General features: G+C 35.1%; 1 protein-coding gene across 3 annotated transcripts in view; it reads right to left on the bottom strand.

The window, feature by feature from the left end:
* FMN2 (formin 2) overlaps positions 1-22975 on the bottom strand; it is a 169886-nt gene that overhangs the window by 5942 nt on the left and 140969 nt on the right. For all 3 annotated transcript variants that reach the window (XM_057363968.1, XM_057363967.1, XM_057363969.1), the window contains one exon: positions 10496-10645. In XM_057363968.1, the coding sequence (XP_057219951.1) occupies positions 10496-10645 (150 nt within the window). The remainder of the gene's footprint in view (positions 1-10495; positions 10646-22975) is intronic.

Genomic DNA, 22975 nt, shown 5'->3' with positions numbered 1-22975 from the left:
TCACTCTCAATGGCAACCAAAGCCTCAGAAGCAGGTCAGACCCCCAGGGCATGATCTGAGAGTGGGAGAGGAAAGGACACGGTGTGCTCTTGACAAAGCCAGGGAGGACACTTGATAACTGTCATGGGAATGCTTTGAAGGCTTGCAGTATGCTAAGCCTCTTTGCTAAACTGATGCTCAAACTGTCTCAATTTTCAACCATTTGTCAAACTCACTTTCTTTCAGCAAACTGACTTTGGTTCATTTACTACCAACCCCTGTCCAACCTTATGCCAATTCTAGCTCAAAAATGAGCATAGAATTTTGACAGAAAAGATAGTATCTTTTAATAAGCTGTTAATGTCTTGATTTTGTCTTAATGAGAATATAATCCTACAAAAACTAGTCTTCCCAGCCTAGGGAAACAGAGTTTTTAACTCTCACTGCAGTAATCTGAAGAGCAGAGTGATTTAGGCCCAGGGCAGATTCTATAAATACTTGTTAAGAGTGTTATCACTTGAATCTTCTTAAATATTAAATTWAACTAAATCATTGCTTGCATTATTTCAGGAAGAATATACTCCAAACCACCCCAACAATAAGAAAACATGTAGGGAACATACAACAGCGGGAAATCCATGGATCAGTTAAAAAAAAAAAAAAAAAACCAACAAAAAAACAAACCACAAAAACTGTAAGGGAATGAACAGCTAGTCACTTACAGAGGCTAAGAATTACAGCCCTGACATCTGGTACTTAAGATTGATGGAGTCTAACAATTGTCACCTGTAACAAAAGTGGTTTCTTGTTTCCATCATAATACAACTTTTTCTCCAGCACTATCACCCGCTTCTACCTTATATTTATTGTGAGACAAATATATAAAAATTATGATTTAGTTTAAAGACACCCTGTAAGATGAATTAGCAAGTTACACTTTGGCATGCACACAGGAAAAAGAAACCAGACATGCTTAAAAACCCAAAAGACAGAGTATTTTTATCTACCTTCTAGACCAAAAGCCAGCCTGGCCACAACCTTATCAAGGCTTAGAGACTTTCTGTCCTCATTCAGTCCATTGAATGGGTAGCCACTTTCCTGCCACTAAACATTAATAATTTTGTCTGAAGTATCTGTGGCAGACAGATTCATTTCCAATTGACTCCATCTAGGCTTGGTCTCCTTACACTTCACTGTGAGCACTATGACATGACAAATGTAATCACAATGAGAAGACAGGAGAGTTGTGCCTTAGATAGCAGCGCTGCTCACAGAAACTTCCATGATAAACTAGGATAGATATTACTTTTACATTTAACAGTATAGATCATGAAACCCAAAATACATTTTTCTTCAGATATTCTGTATTTTTTAACACAAAACAAAGCTGAGGCCAATACTCTTTATACTACTAAGTGCTTATTATCAGTTAAATAAAAGGAGTGTTGCCAAAATATTTTATGTAGCTTTGTCTGTGTTGAAGATTGAGTCAAACTTGTTTATATTAATAATAGTGCTTTTACATATAAAAACAAATAAAAAAACCTCCACAAAATCATCAAATGCCACGTCTTTCAGATTTCAAGGGCAGAAAAATTTAAAACTCTCTGCTTACACTCTTCTACAGTAATGTTCCTATATTTCATTCGTTGGCTAAAATATTGAAAATATTTTTTACTAAGGGATAAACCAAAATATAAAGCCCAGAACTGAAAATTACAATTCCCAACATAAAAGTCAAGCAAAAAAGTGTAGAGCTTTTACTTTCATGCCAATAGAGTTAAAATAATGACACAGATATTCAGTAACTGACTGCAAAGACTTCATACAGATAAGAACTACACTGTGATGTACCTGGTCCCCTCAAACAAACTGATGAAACCTAACCTCTGCCTACCAACAAAGAGATAATGCGTCAAACTATCTCGACATCCCTGCCAGCTCCTTGCATGGTTAATTCAAGGACCACGAGGCAGAGAGTGGCTTTTGGAAAGAAACAGTGATTAATCATAATTTCACACAGAGGACCATGGACAAATAGATTAAAAGGTTTTAATCCAGCCACGAACCACAGAAAATAATTTGTAGCAGGACCCTGAATAAGATACCCCCTCTGTCAATGATGTAGATAGACTTTGGGGAATGCATTTCAGATTGTTTTAGTGGACATCATGTCAAATGAACCTAAAATAAAGCTTTGAGGCCAACTGAAATGAAAATTAAACTTTCCCATTTACAGAGTCTTACTGTAGTTCACCAAAAACTTAAAACTACTCTGAAAGTATTTCAGTTCAGAAGTATTCCATTTCACTTGGTCCATCTTGCAATCATGCACTTGGTGTTCTAGGGGTTCAGCTCTTATCTGTGCAGAGATATGCAGATGTGAATAAATAGAAACAAAAAAGAATACTGTGTGAAACATGATTAAAAGATTATAATTTTGACATTAAAGAGAACTTGATCTTGAAAATGTAATGAAATTTTAAAAATTACCTGTTAAGAATGGCTATGTTTCTAATAATATGCAAACATACATATACCCACTTAAATACATTAAATACATTTAATGACCTTTGTCATCAAATTGTCAATGTGGCCAGTATTTGAGGCTATATCTGGCTACCTTCAGGCAAGATGGAAATCACTTTCCTACATATTTTAACTTCAATCTTGATATGTAATCTAAGAAAGATATTCATCACCTTTTTGTTTTTCTTGGAACTGAAGACAGGTTGCTCTCAAAGAAGCTGGCTACATTTGGGCTATTTGGTTAGAAAATTCAACAGGAAATTGTAAGGGAAGGGAACAAGACTAGAGGTGAGGCAAAAATTATGACATAATCAGCAATTAAAAGAAAAAAAAACTTACGAGTGAATGGAAATGTGAGACTTTGTATTAGCTGTAAAACATTTTTTAGCAGCATATGGACTAAAAGAAAGGAAAAGCCACAATGTCTAAGAAAGGATGAGGAAAGTCTTGGAAAACAGACTAGGTGGAAAAGAAGACTCTTAAAAAGAATATGGAGACATACCCTGGACTGATGTGCTGCTACACTGGTACGCTGGGGCTACTACAATGGATAAATGATAGCTACAAAATTGGCAGTACAAGTAAATATGAGAATTGGGTGAATAGAGGGATCAGTGAAATGAAAATTTAAAAAAAATTGAAGTCAGCTGGAGAGCTACAACATGAAGAGATTCCCAGTGCAGGAGATGGTAAAGTTAGAGGCCTTGAACTTTGGTGCATGAGATAAAAAGTACCCATTCATCATTATATAATGACACAAAAATGACTGCAGACACAGTAAGGCTCTTCTCAAATATGTAAGGAAACCCCTTGATGTTAGAGTATTTTGTATATTGATACCATAAAACATGCCTGCAGCCATGCACTTATTCTTAATGGGTGATGCCTTTATGCCAACTCCTTGCACTGGTTTAGCAAACTGCCAGTGGGCAAGGACGTTAACAACTCAAGCAGTTCAGGATCAGTCTGGGTTACAGTAGATTTTAAGCCTTGGTGAGCGTATTAAAATTTGGCGACTAATATTCAGTGACAAATGCTTCTTGTTTGTAAAACATTACAATGATTTATTGACCTCAAATGCCAAAGTGATCAGTTTGTCTGGGAATGAACACACTAACAAGTATACGAAGTTTAGTGCCTGACAAAAGTTCTGCTTAAAATTTTTACTTATATAATTATTTTCACCAATATGCAAGTGAAATGTTGGCCCTGTTTTTGTCATAGGCAAATGTCATTCTTTATTTAAGAGGTGGCGAACAGGAAAAGGATAAAAAATATCAAAAAGATCACTACATGCTAGGAATAAGGGTATCCTATATCACTGTAGCTTTAACTATCATACCCAGTCTCACATTACAGCCATGGAAACAGTCTGTAATCTTCATTATGAAATGATAATTGGTATCTACCTTCTCTTATGCAAAAAACACATACTAGGATGTAACATAATGTGCCAGCATCATACAACACCGTCACTCAACAGAGACTACTGAAGAGCCCTTCTGCTGTTTAGTGGGGGCCATTCTGGAATCCAGCCTCATGCAAGTCACAAAAATTAGGAAATATTGTGTATTTGGAGCTAGTTTTTTTACTAGATTCTTCACTTTGTTTAAGTTACTAATTTTAAACACCAGTTGGCTCACAACTGCAAATGGAAATATTTTTTAATGTCTTATAAAACAAAGAATTGCTTAAAACTGTTAGACTAAGGTATTCAAAAGGATTTTCCATCAAAGATCCAGATTGAGAAATGTATCTTCAAATAGTTCTTTTCCACAAATCTCTCCCTCAAAAGCAATGTTAAGAAATGAAAGTTCTGTCCACCTCCCCTAACCAAAATATGATGGTGTGTTTATTGGGGGGGGAAGGCTAATTCCCAAAAATGCTCAAAGAAGAAGAAAACAAACCATACTGAAATGTTGAGATACCTCTTTTATCTGGACAGCAAATGGTCTCTTTGTGAAGTATTGCCTCACAGTACCTCACTTCCTTTGTGAGGAATGTTCCTAGCTGCTGAATCTTTGAGTGTTTGGTTTTTTTAAAGTAGATTTTCCAGTGCCCACAATAGTATATTCAGATCAGAAAGCTATTAAAGTTGCAATTTTGAAATACTCCCAAAAACTGAAGATCTTTTTAATTATTCAATTCGATGCCATGTACAACTGTCTTCTGGTTTGAAATGTCATTGTGACTATGAATTGTAAACCCAAGCCACTCAGTTGTTTGGAGTGCCATAAACAAATTGAGATTAAAGCCCCCAAGTCAGCAAATGTATCTACCCATGGCTGCTCCCTAACATAACACTCAGAGCTTTTAGCTGGCATTACAGGAGCATGCCAACCAAAATGTGACCCCACTAAACACAGTCCACATGTTCATTATTTCCCTCTCATGTAGCAACTCCATATACACTTCACTTTCCTTCCATCTCTGCATTTCTTTGCAAGTACCTATTCCCACGTCCCTTGATTCCTCACTCTCAAGTCTGACTCCCTGGTTCGTATTACAAGCGTTAACAGAATATCCCTTAAATTACTCTGCGAGGACATTGCTCGTGCTATGGGATTTAATGCCCTCCTCTGCAAGCACAAGTGGCAGCTTACCAATATGCTCCTCACTGTGCAACATACTGATATCCCATGCTAGACTTTAAGTTGCTCAACAGCAAGTTTTAAATCATCCTGCCGAGGAGTCTGTGGGGAGACATAGCAGTCTTTCTGCAGAGGGAGATCAATGAGCTGTGGAGACATGCTGGCCAGGAATCTCCCTTTCATCTAGATATACACAGTGTGACACACCAGGTGCCAGCTTAACTGCTATTCTTATTAATGGGCAACTTCTGCATTTGAGAGACCAGCGCGCTTTTCTGAGTTTATAGATTATTTTTAATGTGTTGAAGATTTATCTTGGGAGTTAAAGGGTTGAATAAAGTCAGCCAAAAGAAATTTTCAAGGTTAGTGTGATGCAAGATATCAGGGACTTACAGAATTTTACCGTCATGTTGATCCTGCTTATGAACCCTCCTCTGCTGGCATCAGAGGCAAGGGCCACACCGAGTTTATGAGCATTTACTTTATACACACATTTGCCGGGCACCCATATCTGCCCCCGTCTCTTTCCTCCTCCAGCTCTCCAATCTAGAAATACAATTAACACAAAGTAAATCTTTGCCAAGCTGCACAGGCCCTCTAGAACAGCAAACAAGCTGAAGAGATGGAAATACAACTAGAGCTGGAGAGGACTAACAAGTGCAAGAACCTCACTCATACCCAGAGAAGGGGAAGGTGGAACTGTGGCCCTGCATCTGAGTTTCTACCATATCACTGATCTGTTTCTAGTAAGGTCTGAACTGGTATCTATGACCTAATGATATTGATGCTAACCTTAGACAGCAATGGAACTTTTAAACATAAAATTTCCTGAAGGACTGACTGCTTTTTGCTACTGTAATGAGCCAGGTTGTGTTTCATGGCCCAAAGATGAATCATTGCTGTCCCTAGCAACATGAGATTTTCTGATATATAAATGTATTTTTATAAAGGATTCCCGTATTTTATATTTGTTTGCCACGACCAGCAGTTGCTTTACTTTTTTTTTTTTTTATTTTAGTTTATGATAACATTTTAAGATTTCCCTTTTGGGTTATGTTAGGTGTTGCCTTAAGAGCTCTTTTTATCCTAGGACAGGATATCTTTTTCTGGTTGCTAGGAAAATGGTAGGATCTGGGCAACAGTTCCTCAGGCCTTTGCTGGATGTAAAGAAAAATAAAAATACCTCTTGCTCTCACAGATGTGCTAGAATGGAATAGTGCACTTAATATTGAATACATCTGCCTCAGAAAAAAAGAAACAAGGTTAGAAGTGAAAGAAAGGGATTTAAAAGTAAAGAGTTAATATATTTATAAGTCAGTTTGTAAAAGACACTTGCTTTCAATAAATGGAAAAGAAAAAGGCAATTTTAGATAGATGGTGTGATGGCTCTAAGGGTTTTCCTAAGAAGAGGTGTTCGTAGGAAAGGTGCAGAGGTGTTAGTGCAGCTGTACAATATCTGACTGTGCATTCAGAGAGCAGTGTGCATCTATGAATATGCAAMACCAGAAATTCATGTCTAGATAACAAGGATGTAGAACAGGAACCTTGCAAAGTTCAAAATCATACTCTCTTCAAAGAACGTTGAGAAAATAYAAGGGAAAATATTGTCAGTTCTTCTAGTCTTTCTTGCAAATAAAGCAGGTGATAAATGACAGTAAACCTTTCAAAATTTTGGAAAGTATGAATGAAAACTACAGACTATGACTGACACATTAAATATATATTTAAAGGACAATGACAATTGACAAAAACTCAAAATATGCCCTATTAAGTCTGATTATGACTTTTCTTTTTCAAATTTTTTTGGGGGGTGGACTTTTTGTTTGTTTGTTTTGTATTTTTAAAATTTGCTTAATCAGAAAGAAGTAGTATTTGAAAATTTTCATTTTAAAGGATATATATTTAGGATAGCCATACCATCAGAAATTTTAATCTCCACAAAGTATTTTCAAAAATGCTATAAATTTCTATTGTAATTTCTATTCCAATTTCTATTGGAATGATCTAGTTAGCCTTACATGCAGTATGACCATAAAAAATTAGTGCTGCTCAGAAAGCCTCTTGGCAGACCTATCCTTTTACTATAATTTTCAGGGGCATTTTTCTTTTAATTGCTGTATTTAAAAGTTTATCATGGATAATTTTCTCTACAGGTGTTATTTTCCATTTCTGCTTTACTTCAACTGAGAGAAGAGTGAAAGCAGTAGAAAACTTCAGAAAAATTGTTTTAACTTTGCACCATTTTTCTTTTCTCATCTTCTCGCAAGGAAATACAAAGTCTGACACTTCATGTTTATCTTTTGCATGTAAATGCCTGGCAAACAAATATGCAAGTAGAAATGCCAAGCGAAAAGTGTTTAAAGTAAGAACTGCTTTCTTTAAAACACACACATTTAATCTATCAGTAACAAAAAGTAGTACCACCTTAGGAAAAACCATCTATGAAAATCATTTGGGTAAATTATTGCAAACCAGCATGACACATGTTTGCAGAGACTAAATAAGGAACAGCCTCTATTAGCAGTCCATATGGAAACTGGAATATAAAACATTCTAGAAACATTGCCCACAGCATAAAAGTTTGTTAAACCCTGAAATAAAGCAATAAAGCAAGAGGAAAAAAATTAAAAAAAAACCTAAAAAAACCAAAACCAACCAGGAGCTGATAAAGTCAATCAAACTAAAAAAGAAAAAAGAACAGAGTTATAAATTTTATAAATAACTATGTAAATAAAGTATGTTTCATGAGGCAGAAACCTGGTTGATAGTTCACCAAAGGTGGCATACCACAGTCATTTAGAAAATATCACCCTTATCTGTCACTTGATTTTGTTGCCAATGAACAATTACAGAAAGTTTCTCTCACCATTGAAGTTTTAGCCTGCTCTTCAACTTTATTGGCAAGAAAACTTTCAAGAACATCAACAAAAGGTGAAAATCTACTTTCTTAGAGTAATTATTTGTATTTCAGTGGAAATAGGCAGATTTTAGATTTTTGTCACCTAAAGATCTCTTGATCTAGGCTGAGATTTTGAAAACCATCATGTTGTACATTCTTACACCTCTGAGCAACACATATTTTTCCATCAAGGTTTTTCTTGCTTGACTTCTCAATACTGAGACACCTTCGTAGTACAGCTTCTTGTCTTTTACTAGGAGAGGTAGAAATGTGAAATCAAGAAAAAAAACCCTAAAAGACAACTTCAGATATCAGGCTGAATGATTGGAGATGAAATACTTCCTGTGCCAAGGCTTCGGTAAGAAAATTTAATCAAAGAAGATTCTTATTTTTTTTGGAAAATTATATGCCTTACTTGAAAAACTATTACTCTTACTACTAATTTGGGCCAAAATATTCTAATTCCTGAAATGCAATGAAGAGAGCTTGACTTTGCCAGACCTGACACAGCACTGTGCCAAACACCTCTGAGAGGTCAACACAACTAAGACATCAGAAGTTCCAAAAATCGGAGCCCTGTGTCACCTGAACAAAGGAAATAGAGCAAAAGATTTAAACTTGATGAGGCAAGTAAAAATTAAAATTCAAAACCAAAATCTACTTGTGATTTTCAGGATGTATCATTCTCAGTCTTAATCTCAGTGACTTTCCAGACTGAAGTTACCCAGTCCTGTCTGTCCCACTGGGAGAGCTTCCTTCAACCCACCAGTTCCAAGTCTGGGTTTGGATCTCCCTGCTGTTCTTCCTAGGGATCTCCCAGTTTCTTTTTCCACTGTAGATCCTTCTCACTGTCCTTTCCCTTCCCTGTCACATCTTGCACCTGCAGCCATTTTGCAGCTTGTACACAAGGCTAGAAACACCCTTGCCCTAGAAGGGACAAGTTGGCAGACACCTTTTTTTTGCTTCTATTTCGACACATCCTCTCAGTATACACATATGTGGAACTGAAAGAGGGTCAAATGATTGTACCACAATCCCATTCTTCTCTTAAGCTTTAGATTTTTAGGAAAAGTAGGAGGAAGAAGTTTTCTGCTTATTTATTTAATGTCTTTTAAAGAAAACTATTTGCAGTGAAAACCCTCTGAAGAATTTCTGGGATTTTTTTTTTGAAAAAAATAGTTTAGTATTTTGAAATGAAAGGATATTTTTCTCAATTCCTTTTCTATAAAACATACAAGATTAAATTAACCTGTATTAAGCAAGTAGTTAAATCCCTACATAGGAAAACAATGATATTATTTAAGTGTGAAATCAGTTTCAAAGAGAGATGCCTTATTACATAAAATTAATCCAGCCAGTCAGTAATATGAAATAGATCCCCAGAGATCCTCTGTACTAACATTTGCACCATGCTTTTGCTATAGTAATGGAATGCAGTTCTTTATCCGTGAGACTGCTTTGTTCCAAAATCCTCTTGGAGCCAATATGGTACACAAAACACTGATTATATGGATACCTCAGGGAAAATTTCAGTAACTTTCTAAACCAGTAGTCAGATGCCCATGACAATTACAATAGGATGAATACACTTGGAAAAAGGGCCTGTTCTTGTCAATTCACCTAATAATGGTCTGAAGCTGATAATTTAATGAATGTAAAGCTTCTATCCCATTAATGTTTAGGCTCAGATGTAGGTTCATTATCTGTATGCAGAGATCACTCAAGTGGTTTACAGTTGTATGATTATATAACAGTGCTTAGAATTTACATAGTTGCATTTGTTTAATTTTTTCTTATGTGACATTTATTACTTATTATTGTTAGTATTTATTATTAATTCTTGCTCTAATTTTATAAACAAAGGGTGACCACAATGGACTATCTGCATGCAGATGAGCACAGACTTGACAACTCTTCTAAAACATGGCCCAGGCATCATGGCTGATTTTTCAAAGCTGCTATTTCCTCATGCCATGTACACCACACTTGCTCTTGTGTACCTCATCACCTAAGCTGTGATTTGCACTGCGATTCAGTCTGAGTCTTTTTTTAACACAAGGTCAATTTACTTATTCCTTCTGTCTTCCTTTTTCCTAACATCACCAAATAATTACAATATGCTGTGTCTTGATGCCTTGAGTTTCTTTGACTAAATATGCTAATGGAAAATCTTTAATAAACTTCCAGGCCTAAATCAAGTCTTCCATTCCACAGTAGCATAGTAGTTACATGCTCTGCCAAAAAACACTGTTCAGATAACAAACCCAAAAAACTTTAGCACAAACTGGTATTAAAATCCCATTCAAAAATTAGGATGATTAGGGGCTTGGGGGGAGTTGGGGGTGGGTGTCATCATCTGTTAAAAAAACAAAACATGAGAAAAGTCCGACAGGCATTCAATAGTTGTGTTCTAATGAAATGCGGCAGACTGGTTTCTGTGTGATTGGTCCCAAAAACATTCTGTGAGAAAAGCCTTTGAACAAACAAACAGACGTACCTTTCTTGAAGAATAAGTTTGTTTTCCTTCTTCCAGAAGTCTTTGAAGTCAGAACTGAATTCATGCCAAATACTGAAGAAAGAATGTGGGGACACCTCCTTCTCACCCATTTTTGGTTTCATACAGAAATAGGCTGTAGTTTCCAAAAAGCTGTCAAAGAAAGCAGAAATAGCAAATGCTTCAGTACTCACTGACGCATTTTTTTTTTTTTTTGCTTAATGCTGACATAGTATTTAATTATTCTTAGTAGCAGATTTAAAGTAAAAGAATATAAAAATATAACAGTTCTGAGCTCTTCATATACACATAGGTACAAAATGTTAGAGGATTCCTCAGTAAAGTTGGGATCTGGCATTTATCATAGTTTCTAGTTTTGACCTCAGTATTTTCCATTTCAAAAGCTAAAATGAACACACTGTCCTGAAATGAACACACAGCCCTGAAAATCCAGATACCTACACCTACCCATATACTGCCATTCTGTTGTGTTTAAAGCTGTTTTCAAAAGCAAAGCTCATAAAGGACTGTAAACAAACTGCTTCAAATTCTGTTAGATCTGTGCTACAACACAATAGCTTAGGCTGGAAACGACACAGAAATATTAAAACTCAAACCTGCTTTGTACTAAACAAGAAATGACGCAATAGAAAACTGAGCCAGGAGCAGCTGTGCTAGAAAACAGGTGCCCATCATGACTCTACCAGAACAATCCAACAATCCTTTCTGAGCACAGCAAGAGTAAAACTAGTGCAGCAAACACAAAAGCAAATCCTTAAGTAAAAACTACTCCTGAAATGCAAAGGTCCCATTTCCCCACACTGAGAGAGGGCATGACTGCACCTAAATTTAATGTATTTCTGACTTTGAATTGCTCCTATTTTATTTCAGGAATGTTACAGGAGGGTACAGAATAATAATTTTTTTTAAAAATATTGCTTGGTTAACTGTTATTCCATTTTGTTTTTTCACTTCATGTTTTGTAAATATTTGAGGTTTTAAGAATGCTTTCCTGATCTAAACCTCAACATAGAAACCACTGGAGGATTGCTTATTTTATGAAAAATTCAATGGAAAACTCTCTCTTGAAATAAAATTGTAGTTGCTTTGCTCACTGCTCTATTAGTATTCATTGACTCCTATGATCATTTTCTCTGAAGCAGTATCAGTATCACAGTATACTTTTAATCACTTTGTGGGGGATAATCCAATTCCAATTAAATGGATGGAAATTTAATTTTAATCATGAAGTTATATCTTCCTTCATGGATTATGATGGTGACAATAACATATAAAGATTCACCCATTAAGAAGGGTCAATCTCAAAAATCATCCAMGAAACTGTTTATTCTAATTCTCAAACCCCAATATTCCAGTTGTTTTCCCCGATTTGAAAAATAAACATCTTATATACAATTTTATCATATTTCTAAATAAAAAAAGCGTACATCTTAAAAATTTAACATCAATTTACCAATCAAATTTTACACCAAATTTTATATCTTTTTTTTCTCTTCATTTGCAATGTGTTTTCCCCATCTGTTGGATCAAATTGAAGCTGTAGAGCAACTGAGATGCAGTGCATAAAAATAAAGAAGAAAAAAAAAAATTGTAATTTTTTAACCCATGACATTGATACTCAAATGCCACCTTCCCCGATCATGCCATTTCTTCAGCTCACTCAGTTACCATTGCACGCTCTTCTGTGAGTGTGTGCTTGGTCAATAAAGAGAATGCCTTTTCTTTGGCTGGGTTTATTTTGTTTTGCTCTTAATAATTTATAAATGAGTAATACTACTGATTAACATATTCCATTTTACTTATTTATATTCCCCCCCCCCGGTTTTATACTGAGGAAAATATTCATCATCTATCCTCTGATTCCACAGAATCATTCAAAAATAATATCTCTAACATTCCAGTCAGCTGCACTATGTTTAAACTTTCTGCTATTGTTATATATTTCCAACCTTTTGCAAGACTGCAAATATATCAGGGATGTATTTTGGTTTTTCTCCCAGTCTCTCTCCCCAAACTTACAGCTCTGCAGCTGGCTAATAGGAAAGTCAAACCAAAGGCTCATATGAATTTTCAGAATGAACTGACAATATTTTTGGAGGAATGTGAGGAATAAAGAACAAGAGACAACTCTGGAGGCATCAGCTGAATCAATGATGTAATTTTGAAGAATCTCTTTTGAACTTATTGGAATGAAGTGCATTAATGATTTACAAAACAGAAAGACAAAATTTCATATAAGAAACGTTGCTTTGAGAAGCATGTCTTTGAAACATTTTGCAAATGACAATGATAATTAAAGAAGTTGACAGTGAATAGCCATCCTAAGTAATGTTTTGATATTTGAGACAATGAGCTAGAATTCCATCACAGGAAAACATCCCAAGAAACATGAAGCCAATCAAAATGAAATGCATACTGTATAGGAAAATGCTCAATTAAAAAAAAAAAAAAAAAAGAAAATATAAATGACACTAATGTCTACTAGATATGCAAAGACTTCCACTACTCTTCAAATATCCCAATAATTATTCCAACTATCCTCTGAGAGTAGGTGGAAATTACCAATCATTTTTTCTCTGGTGACTGAAAATTTCCCTGAGGACCACTTGTATAACCAGTACAACCTTACACATTCCTACAGAGGTGTCTAACACTGGAACATAATTACTAGTTTGTAGAGAGAAGAGAAATGCTCATGCAGGTTGCTTGCCTCCCTAGCTGTTAGTTTGGGAGGTAAGGAAAATTATCTGTCTGTGAAATGTGAAACAGCAGCAGCATAGCAGGTTTTCACTGTTAATATGTCACACTTTTCTAATGCCCACTAACAATGCACAAGACATCAGCTGAAACACAGTAATACTTCAGGGTACAAATCTCCACGAATCATTTTTTTTTTTCTATAAATGCAGGTCAAACAGTCAAGACAATTACCACATTTTTTCCAACCACAGAGGTCTACCCTGATTTAGCATTAAAGTTTCTTTAAGTGCATTTAGAAGACATATGGAAACCTGCTTGCTATACATTTGATGCTTTCATTTTTGTAGTACAAGACAAAATGGCATGATTCACACATGAAAGACAAAAAAAATACAGTAAATCCAAATGCATCAAATAATAAAACATGGAAAGCAATAAATCCTCTGTTACCATGGTCTTTAAATATCGTCTTTCGAAATGTTTACCTATGTCAAGCTAGACATATCTCAAGGCTAATTTCAGGAGGGGACATGCATTTTAAATACAAAGAGAAATTTAGATAACATTGCCATAGCCCCAAGACTAGATCCAATCCTTTCAGACTTCAGCCAGGCAGTAAATATCTTAAATATCTCTGGTGCAAGCCATTCAAATTTTCCTGTTCATTTTTTCCTGTTTATTCTCAGCAGATATTGAAACAAAATATCAGCAAATACCATTGTTACTATTACTAACTATGGATCACACAGACATTTTGAATCAAATAAGGGACTAGAATTCAAAAGCCTTCTGCTCCTATACTCATAGTAATTTCTACATCATACAACCTTGGGAAACTCCTCTGATCTCTCTGAATTTCATTTCACCTATCTGCAAAATCAAACATTTATATTGAAACAAATATTGCAAATCTTGTTTAGTGTCCATTTCTCTAGTGAAAATGTTCGTACTTATCCATATTCTTTCTGAGTGTCTTAAAGGAAAATAATGTGCATTAGAGAAGATCTTTCAGTCATGGAAGAGGGAAGGACAGGCATGCAACTTAGTTTCAGGGATTAAAAGAGGCAAAGGAAGTCATTGCCTTTGCTTCAAACAGCCTGACTTTTCAAGCATGATTAAAAATAAGACAGTGATGTTCACACTGCTGTCTTAATCCATACATGGCAAAAGCTAGAATTCTTTAAACGGGTTTCAGACTGGGTTTCATATCCCTCATGCTGGCCCTGAAGGAGATTTAAATAACATCAACTTTCTCAAAACAATGGAAGAGTTGCTTATCTCTGACAAATAAGGTAGGAAATAAGATCAAGAAGGATGGTTAGTTTCTTTTCTTCCTTTTCTGACTTTTAATGTCTTTGGTTCAAGTGTTTTTGTAATTCAGAAAAATCACAGCAGACTGATGTCTGAACTCACTGCTTACTCAAATAAGGAAATCTGATTAATGAATCACTGGACTTTTATGTGCTCTCTTGAGTACAACTATGAGTCCATGAAAGTGATTTTTTCTATCTGGAGGGAAGAAAGGAATGGATGTACTAACAGCCAAACCGAATTTAATCATATGAGAAAGAAAAGAAGCTATTCACATTGCAAATGACTCATTGACAGCAATACTAGTTAATAGACCTGATCCATTAGGAATATTTTAAGAGCAGCTATGGATTATTCAGCTTTTTTTTTCCATTCCATTCTGAAAACAGCCAGCAAAAAGTTGCAGACAATGATTGAGATTCAAGCCTGCTGTCTTTGATGCATTGGTTGGTTTACAAATATATACAACGTATGTTTGTACATATGAATGTAAATGCGTGCAGCAGGTCAAGCAATGTAGAGGAGATAAAGCATAACAACAACAAAAATACTTCTTTTGATAGCCAAAAAAAAAAACCAACCAAAAAAGCAATAAGGAGACAAATCAACAATACTAAGCAATAGACATCAGATTATTTGATCAGGCTTCCATGGCCAAACAAATAGCAAAGTAACCATAGGTACAGACATGCCCTAGCTGACCTTTCTGAAAAATGGCGAGCACACCCACAAACACACATGCAGCTGGTTTCCCCATGAAGCAAACTAAATCACCTGCAAGGGTAAAGATTTGCTTCAATGTGGATTTAAAAGCAGAAACTATGTGTTTCTATTCTGCACTGTTTAACAGATGATGTATTTTGGCTGAAGTTTGTACCGGGATATTCTTTACTATTTTGACTTGATAAATCACCAGCCATCACTTATGTGCATTAGAGATTAAGAACTGTTAAAGTAAATGGTGGTACTCAGTTATTTTTGTGAAGATATTGTGTTTCAGAAGAAGTCCTAATTCAGGCTGAAACTACTAAACTGAATTTTAGTTTGATTAAACTTGCAAGTAAAATTTAGAACTAAGTATAGTCTACCAAAAGAAAGAAAATAAAAGGGAAAGAAAAGACGATATGTGCCTCCTATTAATTAAATCTGACATGAGTCTTATTTAAAGTCAAATTGAGTTGGTGGACATGTAAGCCTGTTCAGAGTGTTGATCCTGAATTGTTGACTACATGCAGAATGATGAGTATAATATACAAATAACAGTATTTGTTTCCTGGATGCTAATAATTTTCATCATCCTATTAGTGTTTGTTTGGTTTTATAACTTGGCCAAGGCTTTGTATGCATTTTCTTAGTCTATTCAATATCTGAAAGCAATAACACAGGTTAATCTTCCGACAGAATACCAATCAATTCAAGAAAGTCACACAAAATTATATAAAACAAAAGAGAACCAGCATCCTGGTTATTGAGATAGCACAAGACAGTTAGGAAACTTTATATACATAATATCCTAAGAAGGCTGTGTATTTCTGTTGATGTATTTTGTTGAGCTCTTTCTCTGCACTATAACTTTATATCACTTTACTCCCCYTTTTTTTTTTTTAAGTATAATTGCCTTTCCTCCTTGCTCTCTCTTGTTCTGCATAATTGTGAGAAAATATAAAAATATGTATAGGTTCATTCAAGTATCTAGTACTTAAATGCTGGTAAGAAATTTCATCTTCTCCTTTTATTTCCCCCCCTTTTTATAAAGGCAGAAAAGCAACTTTCTCATACTAAAAAGAAAGTTGAGATAATATGCCAGCTTAAATTAATTGCCAGAATCATTAATCTCTTCTTTCATTTGCCAATTTGTATTGTGTAACTATGTATTTTGTAATATTATTCCTTAGAAAACAAAGGTCTCAAGAGATTTTTTCCTTCCCTCTAAAAAAAAACCTGCCAAACATTTGCAATGTTTTGAATCCTAAGTCATCTCCCTCATGTCTAGTCCCTTGCCTCCCATAAATTCATATTAAACAGAAAAGTGTTTTATTGCTCCAACCGTATGAAAATTAACAGCTTCAGTAATAGCAAAAAAAATCCCTCTACCTTTGAAGTACCATTTTTTTTTTTATCCCAACAATAGCACAACAAAAAGCATCCAGCATGAAGAACAGAAAATTATGTTTTGACAGGCCAGTCTGTCTTGTTCATAAGAATTTTAACACCCTCTCTCCCAACGCTAGGAGTGCTTTACAACTCTAATATTAATCTACAACGATCAATATTGTCATCTGTACATAACAATTAGTAACACAAAGGCACAGCTTCCATATTTTATACTGATGGCAACAGACCCTGTAATTACAGCAGAGCAGATACTGTGACACAGACTTAAATTCAATAGGTATTAGGGTTATAGCTTTGCACTTCAACATTTTGAGAAAAATAAAATTTTAGGAAGACTGACGATCTAATGGTGTAAACAGTGAATAAACACTGTGCATATCAGATTGCCATTTCAACCTCAATTTAAACTGTTATTCCAGACCCTTATATTTATTTCATTCAATGGGAGAGTATTTCCTTAGTCCTGTCTTTCAGGAACAAAGTACCTCATAACAGAAGGTTGTAAAACAAAAATTAAAATGGCCATAACTAAATTAAATCATACTTTGTGGAAAGGTGAACTGAGCACTGGAACTTTCAAAATCTCTATTTTAGAAAATAATTTTGTCAGATCCAAATTAAGGTATCCAGATTAAGGTTGCCTAAGCAATTCTTGTTTCTTATATCTTCTGGAAACATTAGGCTATTGGGAGCACAGTTAATACGACATTTAAAAACTATTTTGCAAGATTTTGCCTCACTGGTTTAATAATTTTTTCTTCCTATTTTTATTCTCATTCATTTCTAAAACAATAGGCTACAAAATGGTCCCTCTGTGTTTGGGGTAGGGTTGGGCTTGAGTCTGGTTTTTTTTTTTTTTTTTTTTTTTTTTTTTTTTTTTTTTTTTTTTTTTTTTTTTTTTTTTTTTTTTCATTGTTCTGATGTAAGAAAATGCTCCACTAATATAACAATGCCATTTTTTATCCAAGGTGGCACAGAGGTAGGTGCTAAATTTCATCAGGAGGGAACTTAGCAAACAGATTTTTTCTGATGACAAAACAGAGTTAAAAAAGCCCTTCTGCATATACTGAGTCAAGCTTCCATGACATTTCAAAATCACAGATCAGGAAGTGTATATTATAGTTGTAATTTTGCTACCTTCACTATATCACGTGCAAAGCATTTGTCAGCTACATCTCACCCAGTAACTGGGGTTTATGTGAACCTAAATTCTACTGTGAATATTTAAAGGTTATGTTGCTATTCAAGAATATTATTCAGAATAAAATATTAATTGAAATAGTACTTTAGAAACAGAACTAACTTTTTGTCCTTTTTTTTTGCCTCAGATATTTCTATTCTAAAAGGCTTCTCTGAGAAAAAAAAATCAAGCATTTTTAGTGTGACTCTTCAAATTCTTAAGTTGCATGTGCTTTTCCATGTAATTTTAAAATCACTTAAAACTTTTTCCCAGAAACTTGGCTTGAGGTAGCTGTCTAGATGCATTGGTGTTGGCTGCAATCCGCTGCTACCTGAATACTTTGCATGAACATATAGGCTCTCTCTCTTCGTCTTTAACGCCTTTAGTTTCATTCCAGGGTGGATATCATGCCCATGAGTGCCAGCTGGGCTGCTATGTAGACATATGTATAGCTCTGTGCTGAAGTAGACATAGGCAATATGAGCATGTGCTAAAAAATACCATGCAATTTTGTGCACTGAAAAGTCAGGCSCAGCAACATATCCAAGAGAAAATTATTTTTCTCTCTTCAAAAGGCTAACATGTGAGCTTCAAACATATTAAATAACCCTTGACTGGTTGAACTTGAAGAAATAATAAGGTGTCATTAGACACAGAAATCTGTGGTGGAATGAATTTCAACAGCAGTGCTCTGAGACACAAGCTGCTGCCCTCAGTGTAAGAAAAAAGCTAAAAGCCTCATGTGAAAGCCCAACCTGACTTCAGATCTTTCTATTAACACACCTCACCTTCATTGGAGGCCTTCTGAGCAATAACCTAAAGAAGTTATAATTACATATGGAGGTAGTGCAGAACTGTTGTGCAGTAAATACTTGTTAAGTTTTTTCAATTTATTGATGACAACCTCAGCCTTGTAATCTGCCTGCTCCCATGGTGTGGCTCACTTTTATAACTGAAATTCACGAAGAGGCAAGGTCATGGTTATCTAAAAAAAATAATAACAATTATATAATGAAGTAACAATTTTTTCTTAAATCTAAAGCAGATTATTTAGATATCTAGACGAGAACCACACACACTGTTTACTAAATTTCCGGTACACAAAAGATTAACTCATGCTCTAAGAGCACAATTCAGCATAGATTAAATGTTATATATGTGCATTGATAAAAGTACACTCTAAATATAGYAAGTTAAATGAATGTAGAAGTTTTTTAGGGCATAATTATTTTCTATTTTGGAGTCCAAGTCAAACTTAGGTTTCAGTTTCTATTTGAAATTTAATTATTTACAGAATAAAAATGCTTCTATTCTTTATAGAATAAAAATGCTGTGAAATACTTGTGTATTATAGAGCACCCTAGCATTTTAAAGATCTTTTGATGCAGATTCACTTTAACCCCTTTTGTTTGCTCTGGAGGTTGCTCTTACGTAATTCACTGTGCAAGAGCTCTCTCCTTAACATGCATCCACTAAGATCATCATAGGCAAGCACATCTGTGAATTGAAGAAACCCATTCTTGCTGAAAACAAAACCGTTTTTAGGGGCTTTCATATTCTTAGAGTCAATTACAACAAAATCCCATGAAAAGAAATTGAAGACGTCAAAATCAGTCTTGATGAATTGTCAGGTCTAAAAGGTCTTGCATTTTTTCAAACATTTAGCACTTAAGATTCAACTCTCAAGTTATCCCAAAACATTCTCTTCATAGAAGTGACACAATTTTTGTGTAGATGAATAGATAAAATGGGCATCATTTTCTATAAGGATTAAGTCCAAATGAAAAGATGGCAGCCACTGTAATGAATAGAAATATTGTTTTAAATAACCATTTCACTCTGGATATGTGAATTCAATATTCACACTTCCAAGCAAAGCTAGACAAACCACACTCCTTTGGCCTAAGAAAACTATCTCACGTCTGGAGGAGCTGTTCCCATCTCTTCCAAGAATTACAGAAAGGCTGCATGATGTTTCTGGCCTGGGGTGAGCACGCCCTAAATGTTTGCTTTTGGGTGAAGCAGGAAGTTTTACCTCCTCAGCAGACTGATTAAGGCAGAACCATCAGGCAGCAGCCAAGAAAAGAAACGGGTGAGGTTATCTCAGGAGAAGCTCTTATTTAAAACCCAGTCCAGAGAGGATCCGACCCAGTAAAGCTGATTCTGACCTAGCTTGTTAAGGAGTCAAGAACCAAGACAATGGGGCTGAGGAACAAACAGAGGAAGAGTAAAGAGACAATGTTTTTTTTTCCCAGTCACCTGATCTCCATACATGAGAAGCGCAGCAGCGTATCAGAAGTAGGCTGAAGCAAGGCCTATATCATGGAGAGCCTTGTGGATGGCAGCCTCCCATCAGCTGGAAATGATTATGGAAGGAATGACCTATATTTTACAGATTATTACTGGATAGTTCCCATATGAGTTAATACAGCAGTTGTGACCTAATTAAATGCCATCCCTAACGTTCTGCTTTTCTATTCACACACACATGACAACAGCAATATAATATTGTAATACTTAGAGTAAATCTGAACATGCAGCAAGAAAGAGAGGAACAACTATATAGGCAAATCAGCATCAGAGAGTAAAAGAGACACAATATCCACATTTAAATTATGATCCTTGCAAATGTGAACACTGTGCTATGAAGGTCTTGGGAAACAATCTAACCAAAGAGTTCAGGTAGACAATATGATGAAAGGAAAGTCCTCCTGAACTTAATCAGAAGCTGATGCACGATGGAAAGGCACTGGAGCTAATCACACATACACACACGCACACAAGTGTTTTACTTCAGCTGCAACAGCTCAAGAGGAATATCTTGAATTTTTGAGGGCTACTCAGTAAAACCACCTGCTGGACTTAAATTGGAAGCCAGAAAAAATGTGCCATATTGAAAAACTTTAATTCCTGGTGGGGTTTTTTTTCCCACTAATATTATTAGCTACATGATTCTTCTATTCTTTTCTCTTTTTTTAATCCTCAATTTGATGTCGTAGCATTAGTTTTGGGTTGATCAGACCCAAGTTATTTTAACTATATTGTTATTAGAGTGTTAGCTGTATTTTTATCAATGCTAATGTTATCAATTTTAAGGTGCAGTTGCACCTTAAACCAGTGTCATTTGTCTTTTTCTAAAAGATCTAAGAATAGATCCTCTACATAAATTTTAGAATAAGTTTCATAGAGTTTACATTGCAGAATATTAGATCTCTGAATTGTACCCCAGTCTGTTAGAAGTTATATTACCATTTGTTCATACTAACACTGAATGCCATTAAATGCAAACTAATTTTAAATGAATAAAACATTTTTTTTTAGTGGGCCTAAATTTTTGAAAGAAAAGATAATGCTCTTACAGGCAAAATTTATTCATCCAAATGGTTAAGGACTTGTATCATTTGGCAAATATTTTCAGAAAAGGATGAGAACTTCATCTTTCAGGAGAAGATCAATTACCCACATTTTAGAAGAGACTTTCTGAAATAACTAAACTTCTGGCTAAGTTTCCATTACTGCATATCTACGGGTCCTATATTTTGTCAAAGACAGGATACTAAATTAGAATACAAACTGTTTAACAGTCTGTAAGCTTCTTCTATACACATTTCCTCTGCTCAGCAAGTATTTACTTTTTGCTGATCCAACTAATGTATACCTACAGTCTGAAATGTATTACCCTCAGAAATTCCAGCCTTTATGCTGGGAGCCGCACAGCGAGAAAAGAGACATAACAATGAAGGAACCCGCAATAGATGAATGGTCAAAGAGTAGTGAAAGATGGAGTCCCATAGCATATTCTTGCCTTTCAGTTAAAAGTTTTTTTTTTTTTTTTTTTTTTTTTTTTTTTAAAAAACTACATACCTCTTCCAATCTAAGCTTTTCACCAGTTTATTTCAATCATTAACTCCATTTTTTTTCTACTTTAACTTTACAGTTCACTTTTGGAAACAATCCAAAACATTGTGTGGAGGGTAGCTAGGTGGGAGGAACATTTAATGTTTTAAAGGATTACCAGACTTAGGTGCTACATTTCGAGGTGTTGCTTTTCAGCAGTGCCATTATACCATACTGTCTGCTATTTCTCTAAGTGTCATCAGCTTGTCAGCTCATAAGCAGCTGTAAACCTTTGTTCCTCCCCAAGTCTCATGTTCAGTGAAGTCAATCGAAGTCTGCAAAGAGCGTTGTGTCAGGAATACTTATTTTTTTTGCAGGGAATTTAAAGATAAACATTTCACTTCAAAATTAACATAGTTGTGTTGCCACAGCAAAAGGAAGCAACAACACATTTCTCAGTGGATTATTAAAAGTCCTGAAAACAGAAGCRGTGCCTGGGAGGCTGCACTCAGAAAGTACTTAAAAACGTAAAAATCATTGGAATGTGCAAGTAATGGGAGCAAATTATAAAATAAACCAAATAAAAATATCCTGACATGGCAAGATGAGCATTCCATACCAAGCCACACACATCCTAAGTTTCCCTGTTGATACTTACGTCAAAAGGCAAAAAATCCATTGTTTGACTTTTTATAAAACAAATATATATTCTCAGAATGCATTGAGATTTACTAAAGAAAAAATAAAATTCTAAGATTTTTTTTTTAAAATCAGTGATGCACAGAAAGCCAGGAGAGCAAATGGCATTCCTGTCTTTCCACCTTTTTGTAGGCACCAACAGAAAAAAAAACAGGTGAATCTTTTTAAGCCACCAGTATATGGGACTGTTGACCTAGTAACTTATCACTTCAAGGGTTACACTATCTGAAATACTAAAATAAACATAAACAAGCAAAAAACCCTAAAAACAACAACAAAAAAACCCCCAAAAGCCCCCAATCAAAACTAAACAAAAATCACAACCAAAAATCCCCAAAAATCTGTAGTATTCTTAAACAATTCTAGCATACAGTGTCTCTTACAGGAATGCAATATTAGTTATTTATATGAAATATAAGTAGCTGAACAATTTTTAGGGCTGCTGAACTGAACTTAGAATCAAATGCTTCATTGTTAGACAGAGACAGTAGGAAAAATTAAAGATCATCTGACCGTGTCTTGGATATGAAAAACAAAACATCTCCAATTAAATTTTTGAATAATTCCCAAGGTGTTATTCCAAGAAGACAGAAATGTTTACAGGGAAAGGAGATGGAAAA

This window comes from Malurus melanocephalus, unplaced genomic scaffold (genome assembly GCF_030028575.1).
Source record: "Malurus melanocephalus ecotype Western Australia unplaced genomic scaffold, MMel_1.1 scaffold_33, whole genome shotgun sequence".
Lineage (NCBI taxonomy): Eukaryota > Metazoa > Chordata > Aves > Passeriformes > Maluridae > Malurus > Malurus melanocephalus.
The sequence above is the reverse complement of the archived record's forward strand: the minus strand, read 5'-3'. Positions and strand labels throughout refer to the sequence as shown.